The 14,225-nt window shown below is 43.4% G+C and overlaps 1 protein-coding gene across 29 annotated transcripts in view; it reads left to right on the top strand.

The window, feature by feature from the left end:
• The window catches only part of FNBP1 (formin binding protein 1), a 118,403-nt gene that overhangs the window by 36,890 nt on the left and 67,288 nt on the right, over positions 1-14,225 (top strand). For all 29 annotated transcript variants that reach the window (XR_014543836.1, XR_014543837.1, XR_014543838.1 and 26 more), the window contains exon 2: positions 5,840-5,955. Coding sequence is in view for 21 of the 29 variants with exons in the window: in XM_083596362.1 (XP_083452488.1) it covers positions 5,840-5,955 (116 nt within the window). In the remaining 8 variants the exon portion in view is untranslated. The remainder of the gene's footprint in view (positions 1-5,839; positions 5,956-14,225) is intronic.

Genomic DNA, 14,225 nt, shown 5'->3' with positions numbered 1-14,225 from the left:
TTCTTCTCCCCACCTTATTTCCTCCTTTCTCCTTATTTCAGACATCATGATGTACTGCTATATCACCGTGTTTAGCTGGTTGAAGTCTTGATATTGTCCAGCCTTAGTTGCAGACTCTTCTCCCTTGGAGGTTTTTGAGCAGAGGATGGATAGCCATCCATGTGGTGTATGATATAGCTGTGTTTCTTGCATTGCAGGGGGTTGGAATAGATGACCCCTGGGGTCCCTGCCAACTCTACCATTCTATAATTTTAACCTTAATTTTAACCTATAAGTTTAAATGGCTTTAGAAGAGGATTAGACACAATTCATGGAGGAGCAGGCTATAGATGGCTATGATAACTCTGCTCTGCTCTCCGCAGTCGGAGGCAGCAATTCTTCTGAATACCAGTTGTGAATACCTTGAATACCTGTTGCGGGCTTCCAATAATCATGTGGTTGGCCGCTCTGAGAACTAGCTGCTGGACTAGATGGGCTCCCTTTAGCTTGATCCAGCAGGCTCTTCTTCTGTTCTTATGCTTGGTCAAGAAATTGACCCTTGAAGTTTAGCAACGTTAAAGTTTAGCAAGGTGGCCACCTCTCCCGTTATGCAAGACAGGGTTTCACTTTACACCGGAGAGAGATCTCTTGCCTGCAGTGACACCACTTGCTCTGAAATGTTCTTGTTCCGAAACTCATCCTCTTCACAAGTGTTACGTTTATGCAAGATTCATGCACCGGTTTTCTCAGTAGGCCTTGTTTATTTTCTGCGAATCGGAGGAAGTGGTTTATTTCAAAAGCAGCCGCTTTTTAGATGGCTTTAAGAACAAGAAATACTCAAGAAATACTTGCCCCTCTCCTCTCAAGCAAACCAGCATGCAACTTCATCTTTTGACACCAGCTTTTATAGTCTAGTGAAAAACAGTGTCATATCAGACAACCGGAATCATCTCTCTCTCTCTCTCTCTCTCTCTCTCTCTCTCTCTCTCTCTCTCTTAAACAGTCTAATATGTAGGATAGTTTGCAGCTCAGAACACCCTGGGTCAGAAGGGAGGAGCCTCTGACCCTCCAGATGTTTGCTGTACTACAACTCCCATCGTCACTGACCATTGACTACAACTCCCAGCATCCCGGGCTGTTGGCTGCAACTCTCAGCATCCTTGACTATTGTTCTGAGGCTGGTGGGAGCTGGAATCCAGCAAAACATGGAGGAACAGGTTCTCACAACCCTCGTCTAGAACAAAGACTTAGACAACAGGCTCAATATGCAGTAACTAACCAATAATGCTTGTTTTTAGGCAGGGCTATGCCACGTGTGTGGCGCTGTGGTCTAAATCACTGAGCCTAGGGCTTGCCGATCAGAAGGTCGGCGGTTCAAATCCCTGCGATGGGGTGAGCTCCCGTTGCTCGGTCCCTGCTCCTGCCAACCTAGCAGTTCAAAAGCACGTCAAAGTGCAAGTAGATAAATAGGTACCACTCCAGCGGGAAGGCAAACAGCGTTTCCGTGCGCTACTCTGGTTCGTCAGAAGCGGCTTATTCATTCTGGCCACGTGACCCAGAAAAACTGTCTGTGGACAAACATTGTCTCCCTCGGCCAGTAAAGTGAGATGAGCGCCGCAACCCCAGAGTCGTCTGCGACTGGACTTAACGGTCAGGGGTCCCTTTACCTTTACCTATGCCAAATGTTCTCCAATTTCAATTTTAGGGTTGAAAATAAAAGATTTCAGCAGGTTGTAATTTCCCCCTCAAAAAGAGGTTGCACAGATGTTTAGTTTGCTTTGATCCCAGATGTTATATTACCCTCCCGCTCCCCAGGCCGTTCCTGGTACTTTGGTATAATTCTTTCCTAACTCTCCCACTGCATTCCACCCAGCAAAGCTGCTGCTTTCTCCTCCCTAGATCAGTCACATAGGTGATCCTAGCCAATTCAGGATCCCCAGTGCTCTGTTGCAAGAAGGAGCAGAGGCAGGAACCATGGTCGCAGGCCTCCCGTATTCATGTAAGAAGTTCTTCTATTTGCAGGATTTATTTGAAGGATTTTGCAAACCAAACTTCCTTCTACTGCAGAGAAAATAACTGGGGTCATTAAGAGAGTCAAGATGGCTTCCAGATGGTTCTGTGAACTCAAATAAAGAGATTCTTTTTTCCCCCCCAGGGAATATTTCCTAAATTTTGAATGATGAAGCATAATTGGTTTTATGTGCACTTTGAAATTCGTGTCACACCACCAAACCTGGATAGGTTTTGAAAGGCAAATGAAGGTAGCCATGAACCTTCTGCTGTCAGCCCCATATTCTAAAACTCACACCGCCCCCCCCCAAAAAAAAAGTGAGAAGAAGGGAATGTTGTTGGTTAGTATAGCTGACAATGTTTGTAAAATGTTTCCAGTGGTTTTGTCCCAGCCTGGATCTGTCTGAACGTTGCACGAGGGTTTGAGTTTCACATCCCTGGGAAGGTTAATTTTAGAGCACCGTGGAAACATTGAAAGAGATTGCACCAAGCCCTACTGCGGAATCATTTCCCCAAATGGCTTAGGGACTACTGATACTGAATGTTAAAAAGGGGATCTCAGCCACCACGGTGGAGAAACTGAAAGAGGCTTCGCATGCAGAAGATCCAGGCTCAGCCTTAGCCATTTACAGGTAAAAGGATCTGGTAGCACCAAGGCTGGAAACCCTAGGCCAGGGGATCAGATGTGACCCTCTGGGAATGCCCCATAGCAACTTCCTTCAGTGTTTTGCCGACTGGGGTGTCTCTTGCTTGCCTAGATGAAAGGTAGAGAGCAGGGTATGTGCAGAAACTGGCCTACTGTACAATGATAAAATGTGCATTCATTCATTCATTCATTCATTATAAATATTGCATATTATTTCATCGCATTTATATCCCGCTGGATTGCAAAAAATAAAATAAAAATACCCACTTCAAAGCAGCTTACCAAAAAACATTAAAATTATCAGCAAGATAAATTAACAATAATCTAAAGCTTTTGAAAAGTTAAAATAACAATAGACTAAAACATAAAATCTCGCAGCAGCTTTCTAAACATCTGGGTAGGCTTGTCTAAACACAAAATGTTTTAGCAAATGCTGAAAAGAGCAAAGTGAAGGCGGCTGTCTGATATCAATAGGCACAGAGTTTAAGGCGCTGCCACAGTGAAGTACTGTAGTGCTTTCTTACAAATGAAGAATGGAGATTTGTTGCCACACTGACTTTCACCTCTGGTCCCATCCACCACTGGGTAACCAGCAATGGGAAAGACCAGGATAATTGCTGCTGGTCAGAGCAGCCGATATTAGTGTAGATCAGCAGAATATTTTGAGTTGTAGGGCAGTTTCCTATGTATCTTTTCTCGAAAAGGTATGTATATTAGGCAAAACAGTGTACAAGCCTTAGATGGGTTTAGAATGCAGGATGCTTGATTGAAAGGCGAGCAGTATTTTTTGAGACTTGAGTAAATAATGCCTGGAATCCAAGTGCAGTCTCTGAAGAAGTGGGGGGTTTGAAAAGAGGGCAGCTGAGATCACTTGTTTAGGCTGAAGAGTTTTCTGTGTGTGAGATCATGCTAGAGGTCTCTCTGAATTTTTTCTTTCCATAAGGAAGCATGATGGTTCACAGGAAGAGCTCCACAGGAAAAGGTGGTGTCACTTGTGTTTTGGAAGCAATGTAGCTACATATTTAGAAAGGTTTCAGAGACAGGATACCCTCAGAGTAATTGTTATCCATGCCACTATGCATCTTCTTTATATTGCATTTGTGGCATCAAAGCTGATTGGCTGCAATGATACGGAATGTTCAGCAAATGCTACCAGAATGTTGGCTGGGATTAAAATCTTGCACAGTCCCCAAGGGACAGGAGTCCTTGTTTATTTTACCTCCTGGGAACACCTTTAGTATTAGTGAGAAATTCTAGGAGGTAGGGAAGCCATGGGGCAAGGAGTCTGATGAGTGTGGAGTAGGCAGCAGACTGATATTTCTCACTGAGGTGATGTATTTGTGTCTATGCTATATTACTCCAGATGTGGCTCACATGTCTGAATGTTCCTCCATTAAAATACACACAAACAAATCCCTGCACATAGAAAATATGAGAGAGAAGTCCAGGCCTAAAATTCTTTCTGCTGACAGGCTCGCTTTCTAGCAGGGATTTTTATGTTTAGATTGAAAGAGCATTCAGCCATGAAAAACTCCAACTACAGCCTGAAGTGGTTGTGAAACAGGATAACCACAGTTTCCAGGGGCTTGGAGCTCATCTTTGTAGACACAATATGGTGCATCATATGAACATAAGAACACCCTGCTGGATCTGGCCAAAGGAGGCCATGTAGTGCAGCATCCTATTCTCGCAGTGGCCAGCTTGATATACCATGGGAAGCCAGAAGCGGGACTCAAGCACTAGAGCCCCCTCTCTTCCTGTGGTTTCCAGCAATTGCTACTCAGAAGCATGGCTGCCTCTGATTGTGGAGCCAGAGGATAGCCATTCTAGCTAGGAACCGTTGAGAGCCATAAAGGTAAAGGGACCCCTGACCATTAGGTCCAGTCGTGACCAACTCTGGGGTTGCGGCGCTCATCTCGCTCTATAGGTCGAGGGAGCCGGCGTACAGCTTCCGGGTCATGTGGCCAGCATGACTAAGCCGCTTCTGGTGAACCAGAGCAGCGCGCGGAAACGCCGTTTACCTTCCTGCCAGTGTGGTACCTATTTATCTGCTTGCATTTTGACGTGCTTTCGAACTGCTAGGTTGGCAGGAGCAGGGACCAAGCAGCAGGAGCTCACCCCGTCACGGGGATTCGAACCGCCGACCTTCTGACTGGCAAGTCCTAGGCTCTGTGGTTTAACCCACAGCGCCACCCACGTCCCTATTGATAGCCATATCCTCCACAAATTTGTCAAGTCCTTTTTTAAAGCCATCTACATTGGTGGCCATCAATGCTCCTGCAGGAGTGAGTTCCATAGTTTATGAACTCTGTCGGGGGAAAAAACCCCTTCATCTGTCCTCGATCTTAAAACATGAGTTACAGTGTCAGGAGAGAGAGAGGAAAACTTTTCTCTATCTACTTTCCCAATGCCTTACATCATTTTATGAGCTTATATCATGCTGCCGTTTACTCACCTTTCACTAAACCTTAAAGTCCCAAACACTGCAGTCTTTTCTCATGGGAGACTCATTCCATCCCTCCGAAAATTAACCCCTAAAGTTTTTTTATTTTGCCACCAGCCATCAGTTTTGTCAATTCTAGTGCATCCCTCCCCCTCCTGCCGGCCACAAAGACCGGAGGGGGGAGGAGAATTTGTGGGTGACCATGAGGTCTGCTCTCACCCACCTGATCTGCTCTTCCTCTCAGTTTGAGAAACTTTATAAGAAGCATCCGCCTTGCAGCTTCTTCTGAAAGCAGGGAGAGGCTGTGAGTCACACCAGTTACCTTCTTCTCACATAGGGATATATCTTCATCAGTTACAGGTCATGGTTACTCACAAGATTCCCTGAGAAAGAGAGAATTCAGGGAGAGAAATTGCTGAAACGTTCGTTAGGACAAATGGTTATTGGCATTGCACCAAAGCCAGTGACTGCACTGCAATCCTAAAAGCACTTACTCAACAGTAAAGCTGTGATCCTGTATATAGGCTCACCTGGAAGCAAGCTGCATTGAGCTCAACCGAACATCCTTCTGCGCTAGGCATGTACAGAATCGTTCTCGTAAGTCAAACAGTGGGGATTGCATCTAAGATGGGACTGGACCCCAGATAGAGTGTTTATTGGTGATTTTCTTTTTAATGACTGAAAATAAAAATGTCAATTGTGATTTGCACCAAGGCTCATAATGAATCCACTTTTCTATTCTTTTCTTTTTTGCTCTGCAGGATCAATTTGACAACCTTGAAAAACACACCCAGTGGGGGATCGACGTTCTGGAAAAGTACATCAAATTTGTGAAAGAGAGGACGGAGATTGAGATCAACTATGCAAAGCAACTTAGGTGAGTCTGTTTGCCAATTTCGGAGGATTGTTTCATTTCTAGGTTTGGTCATAAAGATAAATTTTGGGTGGTAGCTATTTAGAACTTCAAAGCATTTGGTATTTCCCAGCTAAATTATACTCAGAGTAGACCCATTAATATTAATGTATCTGTGTTAGTCACATCCCCTAGTTTTTATGGGTTGTAAAAAACACACAAAAAACCCCACCCTTAAGGATCCTGCAAGCCTGCTGGTTGCATTCCTCTTACTCAGGGGTCAGCAAACTTTTTCAGCAGGGAACCTGTCCACTGTCCCTCAGACCTTGTGGGGGGCCAGACTATATTTTGAAAAATAAATAAATGAACGAATTCCTATGCCCCACAAATAACCCAGAGATGCATTTTAAATAAAAGCACACATTCTACTCATGTAAAAACACACTGATTCCCGGACCGTCCACAGGCCGGATTTAGAAGGCGATTGGGCCAGATCCGGCCCCCGGGCCTTAGTTTGCCTACCCATGCTCTTACTCATGGTTAATTCTTCTTTCGGTGCTCAGTTATGTTTGCTAATACCATGTAAACAGGGATGGGGAATCTGTTGCCTACAGATGTTGTTGAACTACAACTCCTTTCTTTCCTGACTGATGGTCGTGCTGGTTGAGGATAATGGGAAGCCCAACTGTAGTCCATGCATTGGTAACTTCAAGACTGGATTACTGCAGTGCACTGTATGTGGGGCTGCCCATGGGCCCGGTTTGGAAGCTCCAGCCAGCTGGTGCAGAATGTGGAGGCCTAGCTTATGATTGGGGCACCTCGCTGACAGCATGCAGCACCCTTGTTGAAGCATCTTGCACTAGCTGCCTACCCACCACCGAGCCAGGTTCAGGGGCTTTGTAATAATTTACGAAGCCCTTAACAACTTAAGTCCAGGGTACCGCTTGAACCCATTCCTCTCTGAACATGATCAGTGAGAGCATCACTGGTTGTTTCCTGAGATGGCGAGGCTAATTTAACAGAAACGAGCATCCAAGCCTTTAGTGTCATTGGCCCAGCCCTCTGGAACTATCTGCCCACCAAAGATTCAGCAGGCACTTTCTGTGCCAACCTTTTAAATGCCTGCTGAATTTTTTTTCCTATTCCACCAGGCCACTGCAGGCAGCTAAGAGTACATCTTTCCACAATAGTTTGCTGATTTCTGGCTTTAACTTCTTTTATATAGCTTTTATTATATGGCTTTGTGTTTAATTGTAGTAAAATGCTCTTGTGTGTTTGTGTGTGAATGAACAGCAGTATATATATATCTTTTTATAAATGAAACAAACAGATAAATGAGCAGAATATTGTGGGGCAAAGGGTCCTCATCCCATGGGTACAGGATGCCCTTTTGTGTGATCCAACAAAGTTATTCCTGTGCTACAGCCAATGCAGCCCTCTTGACCGCTGGTGACTGGTGTCCATTGAGACTTGGGCAGAAGGCAGGGAGCCCAGGCAGGAGCCAGAGCCAACTCATTCCCGTTTTGTCCCTCCACCCTCCTTCCTGCTGAGCTGTACAATGGACAGCACTAAGAGGGGAAGGTAAATGAAGCTGACAGGCAGGGCCACGACCCGCTGGACTAGTTGTAAGTAAGAAAGGCAGGTGGGTGGAAGCTGGCTGAGGGCAGACAGGTTGGCGGCGCAGCCCTCTTCATTTATCCAAATGCATCAACTTCCACTGATCCCCTTCTCCTAGGTGCAGCAGCTATCCTCTCCAAGCAAGGCCTACTGTTATAAATCTTGTGGGCCTTTTTAAAAGCAGTTTTGAAACCCAAAAATGATTTTTGAGGGGTTTTTTTTTCCTGGTAACTTTAATCCCATGGCTAATCTTTCTCACACGCCTCCTAATCTCCTGTGTTTGAGGCAAAAGAGAAAGTAACCAGTCTTTTCTGTTCGAGGTACATCTGACTGAGGAAAGTCCTGCAGGCTCAGAGTTAATAATAATAATAACAACAACAACAACAACAATAATAATATTTTTTATTTATACCCAGCCAAGGCCGGGCTCAGGGCGGCTAACAAGCAATAATAAAAACAAGTTGAATGAATACAACTTAAAAGCAAGATTAAAATACAACATTAAAATATTGAAACATTAAAATATATTAAAATGTAGCCTCATCGCAGGAGGAGAAAGGAAAAGAAAAAAAGAAAGAGGAAGGGAATCAAATTGGCTCCAAGCCAAAGGCCAGGCGGAACAACTCTGTCTTACAGGCCCTGCGGAAAGAAATCAGATCCTGCAGGGCCCTGGTCTCATGAGGCAGAGCGTTCCACCAGGCCGGAGCCAGAGTTGAAAAGGCCCTGGCTCTGATGGAAGCTAATCTAACTTCCTTAGGGCCCGGGACCACTAGGGTGTTGCTATTTATGGACCTTGAGGCTCTCCGTGGGGCATACCGGGAGAGGCGGTCTCATAGGTACGAGTTAGTGGAGAGCAGTGTGGAAACTGCAACAAAAAGTTGCAGTATACTTTCGCCTCTTCAAAAGAGCACTCCTCAAGGTTCTTGCCCGCTTAGGAAGGGACTGTGGTGCAGTGATGAAGTGTATGCTTTGCACGCAGAAAGCCTCTGGTTTTGTTCCCAGCATGTCCAATAAGTTACGTCTGGATGAGGCCCCCCCCCCCCGCAGTCTGAAGTCCTGCAGAGCCACTGCAATCAATGATACTGAGATAGATGGACCCAGTGGTCAGATTCAAATGATTTAGCTTAATTCAGACCCATGAGGTCTAGAATCTTAACTTTATTTCTAAGGGGAAAGGACTGTTGCTCTGTAGCAGAGCAAATGCTTTGCATACAGAAGGCTCCAAGTTCAATCCCTGGCCTCTCCACAAAGGGCTGGGAATGTGCTATTAATATTATTACCATTGCATTTTACTACTACTAATAATAACAATATATTTATACCCGGTCTGTTGTGGCCTATAACGGAGATAAAACAGGACAGAAATTCAGGAGGCGGGGAGCCCTCTTTAGATACAGCCATCACCTTCCAGCTGAAATCTCTGCTGTTATATGTTTTATCGTTAGGCTCAGGTGCCTCTCTTCAGGGGAATGACCTTGCTGTTCTTCCAACTTTCAATGTCCCCATTTAGCAAGGAGCACCATAAAGCACAGCTTGGTCTCCTTGCTTGTTGGGAACAAGGTGAAAGCAAATGTGTTGCATATTTATCAGACGAGATGAATTCCTGAAGGTTTAGAGCTGTGAGTGCCTAACCGTGATCACAGGTGGGGAGTGCCGGTAGAAAGGGGACTGAACGTGGGAGCACTGAGAAAATAAAAGGATCGAAGGTGATGGATTATATGGAATTGGCGGAAATGACTGCCAGAATCCGTGACCTGGGAGAAGAGTTGGTGGAAGAAGACTGGAAGAAATTTAAAGACTATCTTCAGAAACACTGTAAAATTAATGAATGTTAAAATGATGTTGGATTGAAAATAAGTGGCATTAGCAACAAAGTTAATAAGAATATGCAAAAATGAATTGATAAATGGATGAAAATATAGAGTTATAATATGTTAAGATATAGAGTTAAGATAAACGAAAGAGGGTAAGGATTTGCTGATTTGATTATTTAAATAGGAATACAAAAAGGGGAGGTGTGAGGAGGCCAAGGAAATAAGATAACGAGTTAGGGTTACAAAAATGGATTTGTTTTTATTTTCCTTTTCTTGTTTTATGTATTTTTCTATGTTTCTTTTATTGTATTTCTTTCTTTTTATATGATCTTTTAAATTCATGTCTTTGTAAAACTCCAATAAATATCTTTTTTTAAAAAAAGAGAAAATAAAAGGATCAACAAGGTTTGCAGGAGTACGTTTAAAAAATAATTAACATTTAAGGGGGCACCGTGTCAAAAAATAACATGGAATGTTGACTTTTGGTAAGGCAGGATGGCTTGGAGTCTCCTAGAAGAAGACATAGCTAGCTGGCTTGCTGGAACCCTGATCAGGAGCACTTCTGTTTAATAAGTGAGGACACGCTGCAACATTTCCCTGCTAACTCATGCCTTATGGCACATAATAGTCAGCCAGAACCTCCATTTTCAGCAGTTGTATACATCTGTCCAACAGGTACAGAAAAAGGAACAGGAGAGGGGACTTCTGGTCTTGTTTGTTGGCTTTCCAGAGGCATATATTGGAAGCAGGAGGCTGGATTAAGCTGGTCCTGAAATCATAGAATCATAGAGCTCAAAGGGTGACCAAATCTTACCCCCTGTAATGCAGAAATTGCAGGTTCTCTTCATCTGTCTTAGCATGTGACCAATTTTGGGGGAAATGTTCCTTTCCAGCTAGGGGTGAACAAACCTGTAAATTTCAATTTCCCTCAGTATCTCACTTCTCCACCCCCCCACCCCCACTCAATTTCAGTTCTGCACGTGTCTCCAGCAATTTGCAAAAAATCCCTGTGAAGATTCCACAGCGTCTTAGTGTACGAATTTCTCTTAATAAATGCATTCTTGTATGCACATCTTTGAGCAATACACACCAATATTGCATATGATTGCTTAGGCAAGAGGCAGTGTTGCATAGCGGTTACGATGTCAGACTAGGACCTGAGAAGGACCAGGTTTCAAATCCTCCACTCAGCCATGAAACTCACTGGGTTTGACCAGTCCTTGCCTTTCAGTCCAACCTACCTCACAGGGTTGTTTTGAGGATTAAAACAGAGAAGGCAGATAATCATGTTTGCCGCCTTGGGTTCCTTGGATATGGGATACAAATACAATATAAATAAATAGTTTGGTGTAGTGGTTAGAGTGTAGGACTGGAACCAGGGAGGCCAGGGTTCAAATCCTCACTTGGCCACGAAGCTCACAGAGTGACCCTGGACCAGTCTCTGTCTCTCAGCCCTGCATGGTCCTTCCTTGTGGGGATTTAATGGGGGCAGCGGGAAGAGAACCATGTACATCACCGTGAGCTCCTTGGAGAAAAATATGTTCCATAAGTGCAATAAATAAATAAAAATAATGCAATGTGTTTTTGCATGTCATTTCATGAGCGCATTCTTTTTAAGGCAAGCTCTTCCCTAATGTAACATATTCTGTACACTTTGTTTGTCTGGAGAACCACACTACAAAATTCAGTGCAGGGCGGATTTTGACGTATCACTGTGTTTTGGTTCGTAGGTCAGTTTGAGAAGCACAGATCGGGTAGCTTCTCATTAAAATGCAAAGGAAATAGGATTTCTCTCCCGTTTCGTACCTTCAGCATGACAGCAGCCAGATAATAAGCAGATGAAAATGTGTTCCTGAGGCATCTCCTGGGCATCAGCAGGGAGACGTGTGCACGTTTTTTGTGCATTCTGGATTTGGGCACCCATCTCACTGGCATTCTCTCTGCGCTCCAGGAGAATTCTCAGGCATATCCGACTTCTTTCCGGAGTGATCTGGCGAGAATGAGGAGAGTCAGCCAAGCAGAACATCGGCCATGTAGGCCTTGAAATCCCTGAAGGGGGTGGGGGTGGGGGGACAAGACCATGTTAGCTCTCCATCTCAGATGCAGCTGCTCCAAACTCAGTTGTGGAGAGGGAGGGAGGCAGCGGCAGATTTCACCATGGGTAAGATGCTGGTGCAGAAGGATGGGTTGGGGTGGCATATATCTGCATGGAACAGACAGAGGTGGGGTAGGAAACATAAACGAGACCCACTTGACCCACACACCAAAAGAATAACAATTCTGCATTTGGGATTGCAGATTCCTGCAGCCTCTATAAATTTACGTGAATGGCACCGGTTTGCATGACTTCTGTTTTGAGGATAACTAGGGATGGGAGATAAATTTGGCTTTCATTTAAAGGCGAACCTGCATATAATTTGCACTTTCCAAAACAATACGTGAAATGAAATACAGCCATACCCTTGAGATTAGCATAGGAATATAGGAAGCTACCTTATATTGAGTCGGACAGTTGGTCCATCTAGCTCAGTACTGTCTACGCTGACAGGCAGTGCCTCTCCTTGGTTTCAGACAGGAGTCTCTCCCAGCCCTACATGGAGACAGGGCATTGAACATAGGCATCCACTTGCATGCAAAGCAGAAGCTTGTACCATCGAGGTATGGTGCTTCTGCATCCAAACTAAAATGAGATTCTAGTCATCAGGATGCTAAAGAAAGTGGTGATTTAAGTAACGAGCCAGTGGTCCATTTAGCTATTTTTTTGCAATGACTGGTAGTGACTCTTCAGAGTTTTAGACAGCCCAACCTGGAGATGCCATTGGGAATTGAACCTGGGACCTTCTTAAGGCTCTGACACTGAGCTGCAGCCCCACCCCACCCCCTTTGCACTTTTCCAAATTCTGCAAGGTGATTCTCCAGCCAAGCAATGTGTGCTAAGATGCATGTAAAGTGTGCATATAATTGCATATAATTAGTGAAAGTAGCATACTAATGTGCATTATATTGGGAGAAATTGCTTTGACCTGTGGGGCAGAACCAGTTGAACACCCTTCCCAATTCCTGGGAAGGTTACCCTTCCCTAAAGGGACTCATCATGTATTTGGTAGCAGGATCCAGTTTTATTATGCTTTTATATGTGTTGGAAGCTGCCCAGAGTGGCTGGGGCAACCCAGCTGGATGGGTAAGGAATTCTTTTTCTTCCAAGGAAGTGTACATTAGGAAAAGCAGCATACAAATGTATTTATTAGGAGAAATTCATACTAAGATTCATGCAGATGAATTTTCACGAGACCTTCTTTGAAATAAGTAAATAAATTAGAAACCAATGTGGAAATGTTGGCTGGAACTAAACGGGAAAATTGGGAGCCTGAAATGGACAGATATCCATAAGGATAACATTCTGCTATTATATTATATTATATTATATTATATTATATTATATTATATTATATTATATTATATCTTTCTTATTTATTTATTTCTCTCTGTTATTTGTTTCACTAGACAGAGGAAAAGGCAAAGAGTTACGTAGAACACTGAAAGCTGCACATTTTTTTTTCTTCTGTATCATACTTTCTACAGTATTCTAAATTGGCAAAATTTATACATCTGAAAAAGCAATTCAAAAGTTGCAAGTTAAAATCATGTGGCAGGTGGAATTACAAAATAACTGTGTCTTCCTCCTCTGATTTTGTACCTTAGTTTCAAATTTTTAAGTGGTGTACTTTTAGTTATATTTTGGTCTGCAGTGTTTTGCCCATCCATTCCTCCAAATGTTGGAAACAGAAGGAGGTTGAATTGGGTTTAATAAAAATGCATCTGTGGAAATTACTTGGACTTTCCCAGAATTCATTTGCTGCGATTTTGCCACAAGTTAGAGAGCCCAGAAAAAAAGGGGGGGTGAAACAAAATTCTCTCCAGTGGAAAAACTTGTTGATTTTGTTTGGATATCAGAAATCCTATTGCGAAAGGGGAAATAAAGAATACAAGAGATTTAGAAAGAAGGAAGCAATGCCAAAAAAATTGGTATTGACTTGCTGCAGTTTGGGGATAAAACAGACTTGTGAAAGTAAAACACAACAATGCAACAATTTTTTTGGTACTAAACTGCACAATAAATTCTCCTTTGGCCTTTGCTGTCATTCAAGTTCTCCTTTTAGAGTCTTGTGAAAAGAGAGCTTATTTATGAGCTATCCGGTCTGCATATTTATAAGGTTTGCATCAGTTTCTGGGAAAGTAGAGAGAGGTGGGAGAAAGCTCCTGTAACTTAGAAGGCAAATCTCTGTGCTGAGATTTGGCTGCAAGTTTTAGCTTTTGTCGTCGCTTCATGTGTGCTTTTGTATTCAGGGATGCGGCCGGGTGGGGGGGAATTTGGGGGAATTTTCAATTTAATGCAAGCCTACAAAATCTGGACTTCCTACAATGATTTGCAAACTGAAACACTGTAATTTTTCAAAAATGCACCTTTCTCTGAGCTTTTCAATGTTGTTCTCCAACAAAAAAGGTGTACAAAAATGTGTATATTATGTGGAAGCATAATAATGTACAAAATGCATTAAAATGGGGAAAATGTGTGTGCAAAAATAAAAGAAAGATGCATATACATTAGGAGAAATGTGTACTAATGATGTAGAAAGGTTGCAAAGAAGTTTTAAATTGGAAAAAATGAGAAACAGAGAGTAAACAAAATTTATTTTATTTATATCCAAGGAGCTCAAGGTGGTATAAAGATTCTCTCCCTCTTCCTTTGATACCCCCTACATCCCTGTGAGGTAGGTTAGGCTGAGGGACAGCAACTTGACCCAAAATCACCTAGTGAGCTTCATGGCTGAGTAGGAGCTAGAACCTGGGTCTTCCAGGTCC

The sequence above is a fragment of the Podarcis filfolensis genome (genome assembly GCF_964270895.1).
Source record: "Podarcis filfolensis genome assembly, chromosome: Z".
NCBI lineage: Eukaryota > Metazoa > Chordata > Lepidosauria > Squamata > Lacertidae > Podarcis > Podarcis filfolensis.
The sequence above is the reverse complement of the archived record's forward strand: the minus strand, read 5'-3'. Positions and strand labels throughout refer to the sequence as shown.